Source organism: Pistacia vera, unplaced genomic scaffold (assembly GCF_008641045.1).
Source record: "Pistacia vera cultivar Batoury unplaced genomic scaffold, PisVer_v2 Contig310, whole genome shotgun sequence".
Taxonomy (NCBI): domain Eukaryota; kingdom Viridiplantae; phylum Streptophyta; class Magnoliopsida; order Sapindales; family Anacardiaceae; genus Pistacia; species Pistacia vera.
The window spans coordinates 569,176-589,812 of record NW_022196125.1 but is presented as its reverse complement, the minus strand read 5'-3'; the positions used below and the strand labels follow the sequence as shown (position 1 = coordinate 589,812).

General features: G+C 32.3%; 1 protein-coding gene and 1 long non-coding RNA gene across 2 annotated transcripts; both read right to left on the bottom strand.

Annotated features, from left to right (window-relative positions):
- Nucleotides 1-279: 279 nt before the first annotated feature.
- Nucleotides 280-16,143, bottom strand: LOC116136293 (probable LRR receptor-like serine/threonine-protein kinase At1g07650). Its single transcript, XM_031422012.1, has 30 exons — nt 16,064-16,143; nt 15,535-15,606; nt 15,350-15,421; nt 15,137-15,208; nt 14,962-15,003; nt 14,767-14,838; nt 14,620-14,688; nt 14,432-14,509; nt 14,283-14,354; nt 13,900-13,968; nt 13,681-13,746; nt 12,860-12,919; nt 12,195-12,254; nt 11,681-11,695; nt 11,310-11,362; nt 10,854-11,218; nt 10,493-10,682; nt 10,231-10,371; nt 10,019-10,134; nt 9,729-9,930; nt 9,405-9,648; nt 9,210-9,293; nt 9,045-9,104; nt 8,111-8,170; nt 7,802-7,816; nt 7,388-7,440; nt 6,957-7,296; nt 957-1,760; nt 737-821; nt 280-582 (listed from the first exon to the last, which is right to left on the bottom strand). Exons 7-29 carry the CDS (start codon nt 14,637-14,639, stop codon nt 782-784), a joined length of 3,207 nt encoding a protein of 1,068 aa, XP_031277872.1. The 5' UTR covers nt 14,640-14,688; nt 14,767-14,838; nt 14,962-15,003; nt 15,137-15,208; nt 15,350-15,421; nt 15,535-15,606; nt 16,064-16,143; the 3' UTR covers nt 280-582; nt 737-781.
- A 1,184-nt stretch (nt 16,144-17,327) lies between these two features.
- On the bottom strand, nt 17,328-17,781 carry LOC116136267. Its single transcript, XR_004129016.1, has 3 exons — nt 17,670-17,781; nt 17,512-17,568; nt 17,328-17,457 (listed from the first exon to the last, which is right to left on the bottom strand). It is a non-coding gene; the product is annotated as an uncharacterized LOC116136267 (long non-coding RNA).
- Between the last annotated feature and the right edge of the window lie 2,856 nt (nt 17,782-20,637).

Below are 20,637 nucleotides of genomic sequence, written 5' to 3'. Positions count from 1 at the left end.
ATGTATCTTTTACATTGTTTCTTGTAGCATTTCAGTCTTTGATCGGCACAAACAGTAGGATATGAAGATGAAGATACCCGAGAGGCGGTAACAACTCTCGACAACTACTAAATTCATAAAAAATTTATCTAGTGACTCAACCAATGAGAAAGAATCTGATCTCCTGGAAACACAGAAATAGCAATAGCTACAAACTGATACCTATGTTAGCACCTCAAAAAATCCACGACTCAAAAACACAATAGAAGATAAATTCCGGATAGTACTGTTACTCCATAGTATTCCAAGAACCTTTTTTTATTTTCTTTGACTCCTTCATATTTATTATTTACATACAACTAGAGAAAATAGATAAAAAAATTGTCATTTGAAGGCAAAACTTCCTCTCGACATTCATTGAAGAGCTTACAACCTTCAAAAGGCATATATATTCTCTTTTCTCTTTTCATGACATATCTCATTGACCTCAAAAGATTCTTTTCACACTATCTAAATCAAAAAGGATATAAGGACAGAATATGGCCCTTCTAAAAAAACAAAAGCCTAGTACAATTCTTCGCATTTAAACACGACATATCATCCCTGCGAAAGTTAAAATTAACAGTAATTAGATAACTTAGTTGGTGATCATTCTTCCTCTGAGTAGAAAGGTCATCAACTCTCAGGTCAAAAGGAACCAACTAAAAATTTTGAATAAACCAATTATAAAAGGAGATGATACAAGTTATGAACTTACCTCTTATCACTTGGGCCTGTTCTGCACCATTTTTTTTTTAATTAATTATAAAACCAACTTAAATCCTTTTGACAGGAAATCATCCCTGCAAAAAAGAAATTAAGGAGCAAAACATGATATGCATTAACTCGAATCTAATATAGAGATTAAACACAACATAATCCCAAAATTTTTCTCAAGAAATTAAAGATGTGCATAAAAATAAGTTCAGTTATTTCACCTCTTCTTCCTATTATGATTCCTCTTTTTCTCTTGCCTCTGCTGCTTCTTCTCATCAATGAGTGGAATGAGGCTCTCCACACACAAGAATGTCCCAAACGAATCCGGAGCACCTTTAATCCTAACCGTCTTAAGTCTTTTCCTTTTCCAGTCATACCAAACAAGCTTTTCACCATTAACATCCAAGAGAATCTTATCCCTACCATCACCATCTCCACATCCTTTCGAATAAGCTAAAGGCTTTAGGAACCTAAATGAAGAAATTGATCTACTGCGTTCAATCGAAAACAACTTGCTCCATGATTCCTTCACCCCATATTCTTTCATCACCCACACATCAACCTTAACTTGATTATAATTACAGATCACAGACAATCTCCCCTCCAAAACCCCCACATCCAACACAAAATCTTTTTCATTATCACCATAATCAGGCTGTGGCAACACCCTAAACTCTTCATCCACCAGATCAAAAGCAACTATCAAATTACCAACACCCAACTCGGGCCTTCGTGGCAGCACCCAATGTAAAACCCCACAAGCATACACACCATAACCTCTTCTATGCATAAGATGGAAATAAAATTGAAACATAAAGCGAAGATAATTAGGCAATTTCTTGATCCGTCTCCAAGAATTAGTTTTTAAACTAAAAACCTTAACTTCATACTCACTAAACCAGCCGATATTATCATCCTCATCTTGTTTAAACCGCACCATTCTAACCACTTTATAGTCATCATTTACATGGTCATAACCAAACCCAGAAAACACAAAACCTCGAATACAAGAGTCCTTAGAACCTCTATAATCTCAACGGTAACTTAAACAACTTCCTTGCGAAGGGTTAAACAAAAGAAAATCCTGGTCAGAATTAGACAAAGCAAGCAAGCCATTGCATGAACCAAAAAACTTCAGTCCCACCCATATACTTTCTGGGTATTCACTGAAAGGGATAGCTTATCCAGTGAATCAAGGTCCACAGTGTAAAGATGCAAACCTTTGAGGATCAAATAAGAGTGAGATTTTGTGAAAGGGAATGTTAGATGATGTTTGATGAATCTGGACCGTCGATGAGGGAACAAAATGATTTGGAAAGTGCCCGGAAACGTAGGAGAGTTTTAACGGGTAAGAGATAAAAAGTGTCGATTAAAACATCAAGGGGAAACCTGACATCTTTTGAGATTAGGGTTTTGATTTGTTAGAGGAAAGTTAATAAAGACAGTGTAGAATAGAAATGAGAAGAAGGAGGCGAAGACAGAGCATGGCCGATCTGATAAGGTTAGTTAATAGGAAAAGGAACAGCATGCAATTATATAATTATAAGTAAAAATATTTGTAGGTTTTTGTTGCGTAAAATGTGGAAGCATATTAGGTTTGTCCATTTAGCTTTTGGGTTGGTGCACGAAGTGGGCCTTTTATTATTTAGTTTTTTAAAGTGATTTTTATTTGATTCAAATTAACAAATATAAAGGATTAAAAATAATTTTACAAACAGATTTTTAAATTTAAATTCATCATCGTAATAAATAACTTAACTCATTTTTTAAAAATAATACTCAAAATAATAAACAAAACACCCCTAGTTTTGGTCTCACAAGATGCTCTTTTATTTTATTTAGTTTTTCTAAGTGATTTTAGCCCCACGTTTATTAGATTTCTTGAGATTAGATTCATCACCGTGTGTGACTACTTTCTTTATAACTTTAGTTATATTTTCAAATAAAAAATCTTGGATAAAAATATATTTTTTATACCCTTATGATCAGATGACAAGCCTTTACCCATAAAGTTAGTTATACCCATAAATATTGTGTTCGAGTCACAAAAGAGATGTTTATACATTGTATAATTACGTAGAATATTGAGCTTGAGAATTAGATTCCGGGCCTTGAGGATTAAGTGGGCTGGGGTAGCAATTGTTGGATCATACATTATTAAAAAAAAAAAAAAAAATTAAAATTAGGTTTTAGTAAAAAGTTAAACAAAAAAAAAAAAATATGTATATTATAAAACAAAGTATGAGTGTATTAAAAGTTATTGTGTCTTTATAAGTTTAAAGTGTAACATTTAAAGTAAGCGTTGAATTGTTAAAGAATAATTTGATTTATTAATAGAATGTGAGATTATTAGCCACCATTGGAGGAAAGTAATGTCCCATGTGTTTAATTACATTAGGATATATATTCTCACCTGTTTTAAAAAAAAAAAAAAAAAAAAAAAAAGTAATAATGGGTGATTATGACTTATGACCAAACCGAAGGAAGAATAGTGACAAGGCACTACTAGGGACCAATATAACGGCAAGTCATTTAAGGCCTTAATTACCAACCGACGATAAGTGTTGGTCATTACATGTAGTGGATTTTTGTGTAAATAAGGAACTTTGTTTGGTGGAGAGAGAGAAGAAAGAAAGAGGCACGAGAAATGGTGATATGAGACAGGTGGCAGTGGCACCGTGGCAATCACAGCCATAAGTTCATACCAAGACTGAGGTCGGATTTTTCATTGTGGCTTGCTAGTTAGACCCATTTGATATTTGGGCTTTTTGGTTATGAGTGGCTCATAATGGATTGATCTTGGCGGATCTACTGACACTACTAACGACTAGAGAGAACCCCATTTTTTAACAAGTTTATCTAATACTTTGGGTGTGTTTGTTTCTTATTTTATATGGATTAGGGAATATATTAGTTATTGGATTAAAAAGAGTAGTCAGGTAAATTTAAAAATTTCAAAAAACCTCATAGTTTACTAATTAATTAAACAACCCTAATAATACAAATTTTGTAAAATGACAAAAACCCTCCACCCGCGCAGTGCTAAATTTGCACTACCATCATAGAATCTGGCTAGAAAATTGCATTACAAAAAAACCAGACGGTGCGATTTTATGTTGCAACGATACGTTTGGCCAGATCCGTGGACGACTGCAAAGTCCATGTTGGCCAACGCTGTGACGGCCAGATTTGGTCTTTCGGCCAGATGATGAATACTGGTAGTTCTGGTCGTGGTGTAAAGTTTTGTAGACAGATTTCGGTTACCACTGGATGGTGGTTGCCAGAATCTGGGCAATATGGGTGGTGGAGGTGTTTTTGCTAATTTTTAAACTTTTTTTGGGTATTTATGACATCTAAACACTTTAGTGGGTCTAAAAATAATTAAAAATAGCTAGTAATATTTCTCAAATAATGTGCCAAATAATATTGGGAATAGGAATTGGGAATATGGAACCAAATACACCCTTTAATTTTTCAAGTTATTACATATACTTTTGGCCACCCCATGATGGACTCATAAAATTCTCTCTCTCTCTCCTTCTCCTCTTTTGTTTTTTTTGTTTTTTTTTGTTTTGGCTATTCAACATCATCTTAAACGAATAAATAGATGAATGCGGAAGAAATTTGCTTAAGATCATTAAGATACAAGCAATAACAAATTATAAGTTTTTGATATTTACATATAAAATTTATATTATTTTTTCTTCAAAGTATTGGTAACTATATCAATCTTATCTATTTGGTATTGTCATATGGCGGTATATAGCATAAGTGAAGAGGAATGAATGTAAATTTTTTAAATATTAAAAAAAAAAAAATGAAACGACAGAGATTTATGAAAATGCATGGGTGCCACAAGAAAAAAGATGAATTTTAGAAACTTTGAAATCTGGTGTCATGAGAAACGAGGCGTTCTATAGTGTGCCATGAGGTTGAGTCTATAGTTTCACCTTTTTTTTTTGTTTTTTTTTTTAGGATGATAATTGGATATTAGGGAACATGTGGCCCCAAACTAAAGAGCTATATAAAACTTTATTACTCTTTACTATCAGGCTACCTGTAGTGGGTAATAACTCAGCTCTGATCTTTCATACTTTCTAGTTTTTGATTTACGGGAGATTATTTTCAATTAATTAAGTAGCCGATCGAACCATACTTTGTGACCTTCAGGGTTGTCTAATTTAATTGATTAAACGTAAAACTTTTACTAATTTATTCAAACCGAATACATGACAATGAGTAGTCAGAGATGCTAACTAAAAAACAAGCTCGTAATAATAACAGAAAAACAAGGAGGAAGATAGTTCATCACTGAGAAGAATTTATTCACATGAATCAAGGAGGAAGAGTGTCGGCTTTAGAAATCTGCTGAATGTTTTTTTCACCCTTCTGTAAACTCAACAACTTCAGACATTGTAGCCTCCAGCGGTGACTGATAACGCACATCATCGCCAAGTGTAGGATATCAGGGCTTGTGCAGTTATATGTAGCAATTTTTTATCCACCAAGTCCAAGCCTCCACTTGCTTTTAAATAACAAGCCGCAATATTTGTAAAACAAGTTAATAGGAATTATAGTTAAGCAAAGTGTGTTACTGTCTCACTTGGAGAAGACTTGACTTACCTATCCAGCAGAAAAACCGTTCTCTTGTTTGGTTATACTCTGCATTATTCTCCCCGAATATTTCAAGCACACTACTCCATAACTTAAAAATTCAACGTATCTGTTAGGCTTTCAGCATTGCATACTCGGCCATGTTATAACCCTGGAAACAAAGAAGTATCATTAATATGACTGATCAGCATGAACAAAATTGTTTGCTTAATTCCCTACTACACTGTCCTATTTCTTGGATGAAAGTGTGATGGATTTTCCTCGTCGTAAAGCTTTGCAAGTACTAAGTCTGATACCTTAGCGTTAAGATTCCATCAAGCAGAACATAGGCTTTCATATTTCTGTGAATAATGGCGATTTGGATTTTCTTGCCATGAGATATTTCCAAACCCTTCGATATTCGAGGGCAGATGTTACTCTTGTTTGCCAATTCAAGTGCAGGTTACTGGAATACTTTGATTAATCATGATTTATGTTATATTAATCTCAGGTGAAAGAAATTGTAGTAGTAAAAACTTTAGAACGAGGATAAGAAAATACCAAAACCAAGGCTTTTAAGGAGCCTCTCTCATGTATTCGGAACAGCAGTGCATGTCTTTTTTGAATTAAACATCCAAATAGTTCACAAGAGTAATCATGTTTCAAGTGTTAAGGCATATACTGCAGCTCCTATTTGACAAGCTTTCTCTTCGAAGATTGAAGAGAAAGAAAGCTTCTCAAGGCCACCCGTTCGATCCGGAAGTCAGCATACTATACAAAAACTAATTATTCCCTAAAAAAATGTTGCTTGTACATTATAGGAACTCAAATACACAGTATATAATTAACTGTATAGTATCAAATCGGCCCTGACAATCTCATTCCTAGGACTGAAATTCGAGTTGCATTTTAACTGTGTTTAAGGGTATACCACGTCCGAAGAGTTCACGGACGTCATAAACCATGAAAGAACAATTAGTTATCAACATACAAGACTTTATTATAGAAAGTTAACTTACGTATTATATAGTCCTCCACCGGCAACTCTCGGTCTCCTATCCACCAATTCTCCCATGAAAGACAATAATACAGAGAGGCAGCTATACAGAGCCAATTACAATCCCTATGATTTGCTAGTAGAGAGGCCTCTTTCTCTTTGGTGACGGATAAGTACAGTGGTAAATTGCACAAAAGAGCATGAGCAGCCATCGTTAGCTAATATATATTAAAATATAGTTAATAGGAATCACTATTGAGATTAGACAGAAAGTGGAATTTTCTTTTACCACGAGCTACATTAATAGCAGACATGAGGTCCCGTTAAGATGTTTGGGGAGGTAGTAGACCCTTTGCCCGCCCAGAAAAACATGGATCGTAAGAGCATCCTCATCTACAGTTGTATTTATATCTATGAATGATTGTTTGTGGCCTTCAAATCTTTAATACTGAAATCCTTTGTTTTATCTTCCCCTATCAATCAAGAATTTCTTATGAGAACATATTTATCTATAAATGAAAAGGGTTAACACAGATGCCTATAATTATAAATCTCTATTATAAGTGGCAATATTTTCAAAAAATTATAATATTGCACACAAGTATTACCTGAATGTATAATATCGATATACGTTTCCCCATCTGCTCGTATTTGAAAAACCGATTTCAAAAAAGGTGAAGTTGACATTGTATGTGCTTTTTGTAAACAGAAGGCATAATATGTTAGAGACTGAGGGCAAATACGAGCAGTTTGAGATATAGTTTCCTCAGAAGGCGAAAGTCCACATGAAGCGTTCTGTACGTAGTCTTTATAATTGGCTTCTGCAAAGTAGAAATCTCCAGTGCAAACATAAGCCCAACGATGGTCTGAACTTACAAAAAAGTTGGATTTGTGATCATCAGCTTCATATTCATCCTCAGTTCCGCCTACTGGTGTACTACTACCACCACAGTTTATACGAAGGGAATCGTCTGCAGGTCATTATGTGAGATACAAAAATTAAATATATAATTTTTCCTCAATATTAATCACTTAAATTAACGCTTGAGCAATTAAACATACACTTGAGCTGTTTGTCTTGACAAAAAGCTTTACTCATCCTTGATATGGAACTCCTAGAAAACATAATGAAATTTTATTTAGTAATTCAGGATAGTATGCTCTTGAATATATTCTATATCTCATTGACCTTCCTTAAAGTTTTCTTTACTTATAAGTAAACTCTTTTACTTTTAAAAATAGCTAAGATTTTCCCTGTAGTAGAGGTGTTCTGAAAAAATTTATGGCAAACGATTCTTAAGGTTTATGAGGATTGTCTTAAAAATTATGGTTTTTCCAAAGCTTGATATTATAAAACATTTCTGCTTATTTTTCAAATTAAAATTGTTTTGTCAATCATTAAGACAATTATCAAGGAAGGTCAATAATTTTTTTCCTATATTCTTCTAATAGCAGAATACTTAAGTATAGAGATACCTGGTTGGTTCAATACTGATTGATGAAGCAGTGACCACAACCGGAAAAAAAAAAAAAAAAAAAACACCAATTATAAGATGACAGTTCTCCATTAATATTTAAAGCACCATAAATTAAATTATTGGCCTATTTGAAAAAGGTTTTTAAAAACAATTCTACTTATTTTTACCAAACATATTTTCATAAGATTTGTTGTATTCTTTGTTTTAAAAAGCAAAAAACTGTATTTAAATTTTATATCAAACAGACCCAAGAATTTTAAAAAGGAACCCAAAAAAAAAAAAAAAAAAACTAATGCAACATGCTTACACATTTGTCTTTGTCTTTTCCTTTGCTCTCACAATATCTATAGTCCTATTGTCTAGGTTCCTGAAAGATGAAAAAAATCCATAAATATGCATAATTCTCTGTATTTAAATAATCAAAAGATACATTTGATAAAGTCTTGGTTGATATTTTCGGCCACAATTAATATCATTCCTAACTTATATAGGATCGATATTTGCATTGAAACTAAATTTACTATTTGATCTCTAAAGATAATTGAATTGCTTTATAGAATTTGAGGTGGGTCTAACTTCTCACCTAATAAAGCCTTATTGAATAGGAGGATTACTCTCTCTTATAAACCAGTAGGTTTGAGCGTGCCTAGTCAGTGTGGGACTCCAACACTTCCCCTTACGGTTAAACTCATATGTTGGATCATGATTGTTATTGGAGGTAGTTGTTGGCTCTAACTCATCACTCGTTAGTCAAGCACTCAACTCAACTGAACCTAGACTTTGATACCATGATACAATTTGAGGTAAGTCTGACTCTTCACCCAATGGGAGGATTACCCCCTCTTATAAACCAGTAGGCTTGAGCGTACCTAATCAATGTGAGACTCTAATAGGGTAATGATATTTTAAGATGATTTATAATTTGCACTATTATCGAATTTAATATTTATCTTTCTATTTAATCTATATGTATTTGTAAGGTAATTTGTTTGATAAAGCTCAAATTCATAATTTGACTACACATAATAAATTCTGGAGTGATCACAATTTACAAGGTATCATATTCGCATAGGATGACCTATATTGCTGCAACTGCATATATAACAGATTTATATTTGTATCTTTTTTATTCACTGTATGACAATTTCAGCTTAGAGATTTGATTCACTGTATGACAAGCAATATATAGCTTGCCATTAATTAAGTTCACAAAGAGAAGAGAGAGATGGAAGTATCCTTACATATTCTTTGTCGGATTTGAAGGAAACATGGAAGTAGTATAATTATTGAATGAAAGATCCCTGCATGTGAAAACTAGCAACATTGTGGAAAATTGTCGATTCACCACATAAATTTTGACTTCTTCCAACGCAAGTAAAGCATGGTGAAATGCAAAAAAGCGTCACCAAAGGNCAACTACTCCATAACTGTAAACATCAACCTTATCTGTTATGGCTTTCCGCATTGCATACTCTGGTGCCATATATACCCTGAACAAAAAAGTTATCATTTATATGATGATCAGCATTACGCATATACGGTTAATACACAATATGCTTACATATATAAAACCAAAACTGTTTGCTTAATTCCTTACTTACACTGTCCCTATTTCTTGGATGAAATTGTATGGATTTTCCTCGTCGTAAAGCTTTGCCAGTCCTAAGTCTGATACCTTAGCGTTAAGATTTCCATCAAGCAGAATATTACTGGCTTTCATATTTCTGTGAATAATTTGGCGATTTGGATTTTCTTCATGTAGATATTTCAAACCCTTCGCTATTCCGAGGCAGATGTTAACTCTTGTTTGCCAATCAAGTTGCAGTTTATTAGAATCTTGATCATCTGCATATATATTATTCTCATGGTTAAAGAAATTGTAGTAAAAACTTTATCGAGCTTATATATGATGAAAAGAAACTTACCAAACAGGGCTTTTTCAAGTGAGCCTCTTTCCATGTATTCGTATATCAGCAAGTGCATGTCTTTTTTAGAATAGGCATCCAAAAGTTCGACAAGATTATCGTGTTTCAAGTTTTTCAAGGCATAAACTTCTGTTCCTACTTGGTCAAGGTTTGATTGAAGAGAAAGCTTCTTCACTGCTACCGTTTGATCTGGCAGTTCAGCCTACATATAAAAAAGATAATTATTCCCTAAACAAATGTTGCTTGTACATATATAAGTGACGAACTCAAATACACAGTATATAATTAACCTTGTATACTATCCCAAATCGCCCCTGACCAATCTTATTCCTAGAGCTGAAATTTCGAGTTGCATCTTTAACTTGTTTAAGGGTGTACCACTTGTCTCGAAGTTTAACGGACGTCACTAAACATGAAAGAACAATTGCGTTATCAAGTATCAACATCAAGACGTAATTTGTAGAAATTAACTCTTGAATAAGAAAGTTATATATAGTCTCACCGCGCAACTCTCTGTCTCCTATCCATCCAAATCTCCACATGAAAGCCAATAATAAAAGAGAGGCAGCTAATACAGAGCCAATTACAATCCCTATTATTTGGCCAGTAGAGAGGCCTCTCCTTCCTTTGGTGACTGGATTCACTGTGGTAAATTGCAAAAAGAGCATGAGCAGCATCGTTAGCTAATATATATAAAATATAGTTAAGTAGGATCACATATTGAGATTATAACAAGAAAAGAAAAATGGAACTTTTTCTTTTACCACGAGTTACATTAATAGCAGAAATGAGAGGTCCGTTAAGATTGTTTGGGAGGTTTGTAGACCCTTTGCCAGCCCAGAAAAAATGGATTGTCAGTAGACTATCCTCATGCACACTTGTATTTATATCTATGGATGATTTGTCTGAAGCCTTCAAATCTTTAATACTGAAATCCTTTCGTTCTCTCTTCCCCTATCAATCAAGAGTTTCTTATGAGAACATATTATTATATAAATGAAAAGTGGTTAATGCAGATGCCTATAATTATAAAATTCTGAACTCGTAAAAAATCAAGTCATTCTCTATAATAAATGTGGCAACATATTTTCAAAAAACTTACTAATATTGGCACACAATTATTACCTGAATGTAAATATCGAATATACGTTTCCCCATCCTGCTCTTATTTGAAAAAACGATTTCAAAAAAGTGAAGTTTGACACTGTAGTTGCCTTTTTGTAAACAGAAGGCATAATATGTTAGAGACTGAGGGCAAATACGAGCAGTTTGAGATATAGTTTCCTCAGAAGGCGAAAGTCCACATGAAGCGTTCTGTACGTAGTCTTTATAATTGGCTTCTGCAAAGTAGAAATCTCCAGTGCAAACATAAGCCCAACGATGGTCTGAACTTACAAAAAAGTTGGATTTGTGATCATCAGCTTCATATTCATCCTCAGTTCCGCCTACTGGTGTACTACTACCACCACAGTTTATACGAAGGGAATCGTCTGCAGGTCATTATGTGAGATACAAAAATTAAATATATAATTTTTCCTCAATATTAATCACTTAAATTAACGCTTGAGCAATTAAACATACATTTGTGGTATTTGTCTTGACAAAAAGCTTTACTCATCCTCGATATGGAACTCCTAGAAAACATAATGAAATTTTATTTAATAAGTCAGGATAATATACTCTTGAATATATTCTATATTTCATTGACCTTCCTTAAAAGTTTTCTTTACTTATATGTAAACTCTTTGATTGAAAAATAACTAAGATTTTCCCTGTAGTAGATGAGGATTGTCTTAAAAATTATGGTTTTTCCAAAGCTTGATATTATAAAACATTTCTGCTTATTTTTCAAATTAAAAATGTTTTGTCAATCATTAAGACAATTATCAAGGAAGGTCAATAATTTTTTTCCTATATTCTTCTAATAGCAGAATACTTAAGTATAAAGATACCTGGTTGGTTCAATACTGATTGATGAAGCAGTGACCACAACCGGAAAAAAACAAAAAAAAAAAAACACCGATTATAAGAAGACAACTCTCCATTAATATTGAAAGCACCATAAATTAAATTATTGGCCTGTTTGATTTGTGATTGAAAAATAATTTTCAAAACCTAAAATACTATTCAAATTTTTGAGTTATATTTTAACATTTTTAATATGTAAAAATGTGTCTGACATAAAATTTAAAAATTGGTTTTAGATTAAAAGTTATAGAAAACTAAGACAACAACTTCTAATTTTTTTTGTTTTTTTAACTTTACACTAGTTTTTAAGATTGTATTCGAAAAATGTTTTTAAAAACAATTCTACTTATTTTTACCAAACATATTTTTATAAGATTTGTTGTATCCTTTGTTTTAAAAAGCAAAAAAACTACATTTAAATTTTATATCAAACAGGCCTAAGAATTTTAAAAAGAAAAAAAGAAAAAAAGAAAAAAAAAACTGACGCAACATGCTTACACATTTGTCTTTGTCTTTTCCTTTGCTCTCACAATATCTATAGTCCTATTGTCTAAGTTCCTGAAAGATGAAAAAAATCCATAAATATGCATAATTCTTTGTATTTAAATAATCAAAAGATACATTTAACTGATAAAGTCTTGGTTGACATTTTCGGCCACAATTAATATCATTCCTAACTTGTATAGGATCGGTGTTTGCATTGTAACTAAATTTACTATTTGATCTCTAAAGATAATTGAATTGTTTGATAGAATTTGAGGTGAGTCTGACTTCTCACCCAACAAGACCGTATTGAATGAGAGGATTATCCCCTATTATAAACCAGTAAGCTTGAACATGTCTAATCGGTGTGAAACTCTAACAAGGTAATAGTATTTTAAGATGATTCATAATTTGCACTATTATCGAATTTAGTATTTATCTTTCAATTTAATCAATATGTATTTGTAAGGTAGTTTGTTGGATATAGTTCAAATTCATAATTTGACTACACATAATAAATTCTGGAGTGATCGCAATTTACAAGGTATCATATTCGCATAGGATGACCTATTACTGCAACTGCATATATAACGGATAAACATTTGTATCTTTTTGATTCACTGTATGACAACCTATTAAGTAAGTTTACAAAGAGAAGAGAGAGATTGAAGTATCCTTACATATTCTTTGTCGGATTTGAAGGAAACATGGAAGTAGTATAATTATTGAATGAAAGATCCCTGCATTGTGAAAAATTGTCGATTCACTTCTTCCAACGCAAGTAAAGCATAGTAAAATGCAAAAAAGCGTCACCAAAGGGAAGTCACAATTTTCTTAAATGAGTAAACGACATCCTCCCACCCAAGGTTTAGTAAACTGGCAAGTTTCCACACCTGCTTTCATAAATTTCAAAAATATTGAAAAAAACTTGCTATTTCACTAAACCTTAGGTAGGAATATATCGTTTACTCTTCTTAAACATTGAAGGGAAGTCAGTTTCAGTAAGACGTATTATTATGAATGTAATTCTTCACTTGTGTGTCAATTTTTTTCCTTAAAAAAGGACATAATAAATGTAACCATAATGATGCTTTTTTTTTTTTTTTAATTTTTTTATTTAAAAGCACTTAATTAGTATAATTCATGATAACATATGCGTACCCTTTAAATCCGTTTAATGAATTAGTATCTTAGAGAAGTTTTTCAAAAACATTCTCGATAGATAGTTGCATGCAAGAGTATTTAGAAAGATAACTAAAGAAAAAGATGCCATCAACTTTTGCTTTAATTTAAGTGTGTCAAAATTCCAAAATATTTCATGGAAAACTTTATGTTTCTCCAAACTCGAAGTAACTAATTCAAATAAAGATGCACTAAATATTTTAATGTGGATTTTTTTATTTTTTATTTTTTTAAGCAAAGCAAAGAAATAATATGATTGAGACTGGTCAAAGCACAATAGAGTAGAAAAATCAAGAGGGTACAATTAAAGGTGACTTACGCTAGTTCCATTTTCTTTATCCAGGAAAGGTTGATATTCCCACTAAGCATATTGCTTGTTAGAATCCTGAACAGAAAAAATCAGTCGTTTTCAGTCTTGTTATAATTTATCAGCCAACCACTTAATTTTTTTCTCTTTGTTTTAAGGAAAACAAGCTAGTGATGAGAAATGATTATATTATCGATTGATGGAGATTAAACTATTAATTCATTCACGTACAAATAATCCAATGTCAGATTCTCCATAGATTTCGGAATTCCACCCGTCAACTTGTTAAAGCTCAAGTCTCTGCAAGACAAACCGCAAAAGTCATGAAACCTAACATATATAAAGTCTTTAAGAGAATGGTGTATCATCTCACTTGTAATGTCTATCCAATAAAGTCTCACTTTATACAATGTTTTGAAGTTAATCAATCAAGGTGGTTGTGAGATGACGGGGAAAAAAATTAGCAACAATGGGTAATATAATACTTTATGAATAATGTGATACAATATGTCAACCTAAAACTTTTTCAATTTTGATAGACAACAAATCAATTATTCTTGTAAACTTGATAATTAAAGAAATAAAACATAACAAAATAAAAATGATAAACGTACAGGTATGTTAATTCTGAACAGTTGCCGATGCTTTCCGGGATTACGCCAGTAATGGAGCAATTTCTGATTATTCTATGGGAACAATTTAAAGAAAGATATGTTATACAATATTATATATAATTAACTGCAAAAGGTAATAAACAACTCACAATTCTTCTATATTTGTGAGATGAGTCATTTCTGGCATCTCGAAACTTGATCCTGTAATGCTAACGTCACTAACGGCCCTGAGGAATAATTGACAAAATCATTTATATATAAAGATTATCTTCTTTCTCCTTGAAGAAGTTTACAAATGAAATAAGTGGAACGCAGAAGCATATGGGAGTGGACTCACAAATATCGAAGCTCTGACATATTAAAGAAACCCAATGTTGGATTTTCAAATTCATTTCCTAAGAGATTCCTGTTGCATGCATATGTTTAATTTATCACGAAAGTTTTTTAAAAACAAAATTGGGAATAGATGGTTCTAGTCGCTTACAGTTGTTGTAGTTGTTTCCACTTGGTAATATATTTGGGAATTTGACCGAAAAAGTTGTTTCCACCTACCGCGCTACATTGATTAATATTTATGTTAGTAAGCAAACAGTCGTTGAGTTTGATTACTACCCAATTGAAAAGAAAATTAAAGGGAGAGAGCACTTGCAATGCAAGCAATCTTGTAAGATTGGCATACTCGTTTGGCAATTTCCCAGTTAAACAGTTGGATGCTACCGTCCTGCAGAAACATATACAACTTACATATAGTCAAAAAATACTGTGAGATTTCTAACCGATCTTTTTTATTTTTTCCATTTGTTTTGTTTTTTATTTTTATTTTTTGCTTTTTGGTGTCCTTTTAATGAACTTACAATAGTGAGAGATTCTCCAACTTTGCAAGTGCTGGTGTAAGTGTGCCCTCCAGTAGATTCTCCTGTAATTCCCTATTAAAATGAACCAAAAAAAAAAAAAAAGAAATATTACATTGTCACAAAAATATATGTACATATATATTGAAAAAAATAAAAAGGAAAGATAAAATCGATTGTTATTTAAGGCCTTAAGCTAGCAAAGAGATTTCATACAAGTCCTCAAGTTTACTCAAATTGCCCAATTCAGCAGGAATTTCACCGGTAAGTAAATTGATACTGAGATCCCTTCAAAAACAGGAAAATTTTTATAAATATCATGAATTGAGTAGGTGTATATGGACTTATAGATGTGATCAATCGCAGAAAGTTCTTCAAGTGATCATTGTGAAAATACTCACAAAGTGTTGAGAGACGAAAGTTGCCCTAAAGATCGTGGTATGGTCCCTTCAAGAAAGTTCCAGGAAAGAAAGCTGTTGAGGGAAACCAGAAAACCATGCCGTATGTTATTATTAATTTTTTTTGTTTTTCATTGATTTTGCTAGTTCTCTGTTTTGAGCCTACTTTACTTGTTTTGATATTTTTAGATTTGTATTGAAATACTCTTCACTCCACTCAGTTTTCTTAGATTTTTGTGAAATTACACTTTAGACTTTCTCCCAAAACTTCAAATCCTGGCTGGGACGTCCATGGGATATTAGGTATGTTTGCAATATAATGATTTATCGTCAATGACAAAGGTTTAAATAGACACTAGTTCCTTCATATTTTGCATGTATGGTAGCGGGGCATTCAATTTATTGGTCCCGAGGACACTGGTCATTACAGAAACCAAATCTATCATTAAGAATGAATATTTCTTTGATCTGGAGCTAGAGAAAATTATGATATTTCTTGAGTTCCATATATACTGTAGTATCACTGACTTACATGGATTCGAGGCTTGATAAATTATTCAGGGCAGGAGGAATGATACCAGAAATTTGGTTGCTGGATAGATCTCTGTTAAAAAAAAATAATAATAATAATAAAGAAAAAAATTATCAAACAATATTATAAATATATATACTGTGGTTCAAAAAAAATTATCACTGTCGACTTACAGTACTTGGAGCCCAGATAAATTACTCAGGTTAGAAGGAATGGTACCGGAAATTTGATTGCTGGATAGCCAACTGCTTAAAAACAAAAACAATATATGTATACTCTGGTCCTCAATTGATCGATACTTTAATTAGAAACGGAAAAAATTCTTAAAAAAGTTTCAAGATTGAGGCGCTGGCAAATAAACTATTCTATGATGCATTTTGTCCTCTTATAAGACATAAATATATATGTTCATCAGTTCAATATGTATATATATACTCTGGTCCTCAATTGATTGATTCTTTAAATAGAAACGGAAAAAATTAAGAAAAAAATTCTTGAAAAAGCTTTCAAGATTGAGGTGCTGGCAAATCAACTATTCTATGATGGATTTTCGCCCTCTTATAAGACATAAATATAGCGCAACACTAACTCACATTGTTTGGAGCTTGGGTAAATTATTCAGGGTGGGAGGAATGACACCTTGAATTTGATTATAGGATAGATCACTGTTAAAAAAAAAAAAAATAGATATATGTTAAAAAACATAGATCCTCTAGTCCTTCGACCATATATAGTGTTACATTACTACTTTTGCAGTTATCAATTTAACACATAAAAGATATAATTATGTCTTATATGATAAAATGGCATACACTAATTAAATTTAAGAATTTTTCTTTCAACTGAGCACAAGTGAGTATGCATTTAAGAAATCTGTTGCTTTTTCAACCCCACCCAAAAGCTCAAATTAATGAATCCTCCTCCAAGGTTGGGTGAGGAAATATTTGATCTTAAGATATTCTGTTGCTTCTACGCAAGAGATAGAAACAGTATATAAATTAATTTAAGAAATCTCCTTGTTGTAACTTATAAATATATGCACATATATGCACACGTTGCAGAAAGACAACTTAATGATACTTACACAAATTGTAAGTATTGTAACTTAGATAGTGCTTCTCCATCAATAAATCCATCTAACTTTGAGCTCTTAATAGTTCTGCCAGAAAAAATTAACATGCAAATGTATAAATTAATTAATTAATTGACAATTTGACAATAAATATTTCATACTCATTTATGCCAGCTCCAAACCTACATGTTGGTGACGTGACAAGCATTGTTGTTACAGCTGCAATTGAATATAGGACTAGAGCGAGTGTCATTCATCGTACTATCTTGATTCGAATTCGATTGATAGCCCAATTTGTCCACCAATGTTTTCAAAGCTTTCGCTGATTCAACAATTAAAAACGAAATCTAATGTATCATTCATATATGATTATTACCTTCATCGGTTGGCAAACAATTATAATTATTGCAGGATAAATCCGTTAATATTTCTCCTGGATTATAACGCAAGGCCACCAAAAGTATTAATTAGCAGAAGATTATTAGAGAAATAAATTTCCAAAAAACTTAAAATAAAAGAACATATTAATTTAACCTGCTGACGATTCAGTAGTGACCATTTGAAGCCAACAACTTTGGAAAAGAAGAATAAAGCTAAGTAATGCAATGAGGTTAGAAAGGAAACTTGGAAAAAGTTCACCCATTTTTTTTAGTTATAGCAAACTGATCATATTTGTGCTCTTCCACACGTCTTAATTTATAGTCTATGTAGGAAGTTCACTTGCAGAAGATTAAGTAATACGCCTCTCTGAAAAGAAGAGACAATAGACCAAAGCATATATTAGAAAAAGAATAAAATCTTAAAGATAATAAAAGCAAAAGGAATAGATTAAATATAATGTTCTTGCTTGATAAATCATGATACTCATCAAAGGTGAAGAAGCTGCAGGCTGCTTTGTTCCCTGTGTCTAGAGATAAAATGGGCATCAGCATCACTTAAAAAGAGAAAAGCACATATTATATTCTTTATTCAGTGAGATGGCTTTGGATGGCTAGATGTTCTAATTCTAAACGAAGAAATTTCGCTTTTTATTTTTGCTTTTCCTCAATGAAAAGCATCTTGATAGTTGATTTCAATGTTAAAAGAACCGTTCATAACTTTAATTTTACGTCAGCTTAGATGACATCATATTTATTCCATGGACGCAGGGAACCATGAGGTGGGAATTTTCAACTAAAAAATAGAAAATTTAGTTGACATGTGGTAATAGATATATATTTTACACCATTTATTCAAAAGAAATATATTCTTTTCATGATACATGCTGGTTGAGCTGTGATAATAGCTATATATTTTAGACCATCTCTTCAAAGGATAATACTATATTTACAACCTAATCTCTTAAAATTTCTCTTACAATTGATTAGCTTACAAATGAGTCCCGTTTGCTCACTATAGGTTTCGTCAATCTATTTTTCAATTGACTAATTATGAACTGCCATATCAAGGTTATAAGAGAAAGTTTGTAAGATTAGGTTGTAAGCCAACTTTTATCCCTATTCAAAAGAAATATATTCTTTTCACATAACTTAAAACGTATATATTCTTTTAACAGAACTTAAAACTTATGATACCATTTCCTGCCAATAGTGAATATAGCTTTAGACATGTTCGTTCTATCACGTTGTTATATTACTATTTCACAGTAGATTGAAGCTTGGTGCAACCAATAATTTGATGTTCATTCTATTAAGAGTTTATAATATCTATTTATTAATTAGCTAGATTCGTTATATTGTTTCTCATTTTCTTTTTTTACTGAAAAGCTTAGGTTGTTTCCATTGACAAACATGTACCTAATTTAATAATTTGCTTCTCTTGGGTGCATGTTTGAGGTACTTTTAGGTCCAGTTTTGTTTTGTTTTTGTTTTTTTTGTAGGTAAGTAATATCATTAAAAGAGAGACAAAGTGTACAGAGAGGCCATAAAAGAGGGACCATCCTACCTTAGGACATGCACTGAGATAGGAATAAAAACACAAGTCTAATAGACTTAGAACCTAATCTTCTCTTGTTTATCTATTTTAAGCATGCGAAAGATAGGAGATAAGTGGAGAGGAGCTAGCAAGCAAAGGAACACAAAAACAAAAACATCTTACGATAGGACATGCCCTAGATAGGATTAAAAAAAAACTTAAACAAGACTAAGAACAATAATACACAACATCATTCTTACCTTAGAACAAGCTTTGGGTTAGGAAAACCCATGTTCGTCACACTGCTATCCTTAATATTATTATTAAGAATTGCATGGTCTTCTTAATTAGTTATGAAGAAACCATAAACAATAATATTCAACAAGAAGTCTTCCATTAGAAAGAAAAGAAGCGATGCAACTCTTCAGATACATTTTTTAACTGTTTTTAGCTAATCTCATCTTAAATAATGCTTTCAGAAAAAAATATGACAAAAAAACATATATTGACGGGGAGCCTAGATAGTCTAGAGGCAAATGGCTGGGATATGTTTTCCTTTGATGATCGCTTTAACGTTTGAACAGAAAGATGTTGTTGGACTTGGTTCAGATCCCTTGTACACCAAGTTAATATCACCAATCTCGATATTTTGGCATGGATTATCTTTGGTACACAAAAGATTTGCTGCAACTTCGGAGGAGGAAGTGTCATGGATGTTGTATCTAACATTGCTGATCTTCACTCGCAAAGGCACCTATCTGAAAAAAAGAAAAAATATGAAGGTCCATTACGAAGTTAGCCAACTTTCTTGCTCTCAATGGAATTTATTCTGATAATTGTTTAGCCATTGACGAAATTGAATCCTAAGGATTGTTAAAAGGTAAAGTAAAACTAAGTAACTAAATCACGTGTTTAAATTTTTAACGATAACATGGGATGCAAGAATAGGCTCCATTTGTTTAAGTTTTCAGAATAGTACGTATTCTATTTTGAATATGATTTAATTACATAGGATAGGAATCTATGAATGTGTTTGGTACATTTTTAGAAAATATTTAGATTATTTTTAACCCCTAACATTTTTTAATTTAACTAAACACCCCCATAATAAAAGTTTATAAATTAATAAAAACACCCCCACCCATCTAACTATTGTTGGTATAGCGCACGACTGGTTGGATCTGGCCGGTCGTGCACCGATTTGACCTTTTTCGACTAGATCCATCATGGATCTAGTTGGAAACAGCTAGATATATAACCAAATATCTAGCCAGATTTGGTTGTTGACGGCCAGATTTCTGGCCATTGTTTGACTATCGTGAACGACTAGATCTTTGGCCGTAGATCTGGTTGTTTTCAACCAGATCTATAGATCAACGCATGACCGTTCAGATCCACTCAATCGTACGCCATTTCGACAGCTTTTGGCCACCGTTCGACTGTGGTGGTCGGTTGTCGACAATAGTTGGGTGGATGGGGGTATTTTTGTTAATTTATAAATTTTTATTAAGAAAAGTAATTGTTAAATGTTTTGAGTTTAAGGCTTGCATTTTGAATTTTTGTGGCAGTCATTTTGTGTCCACACACT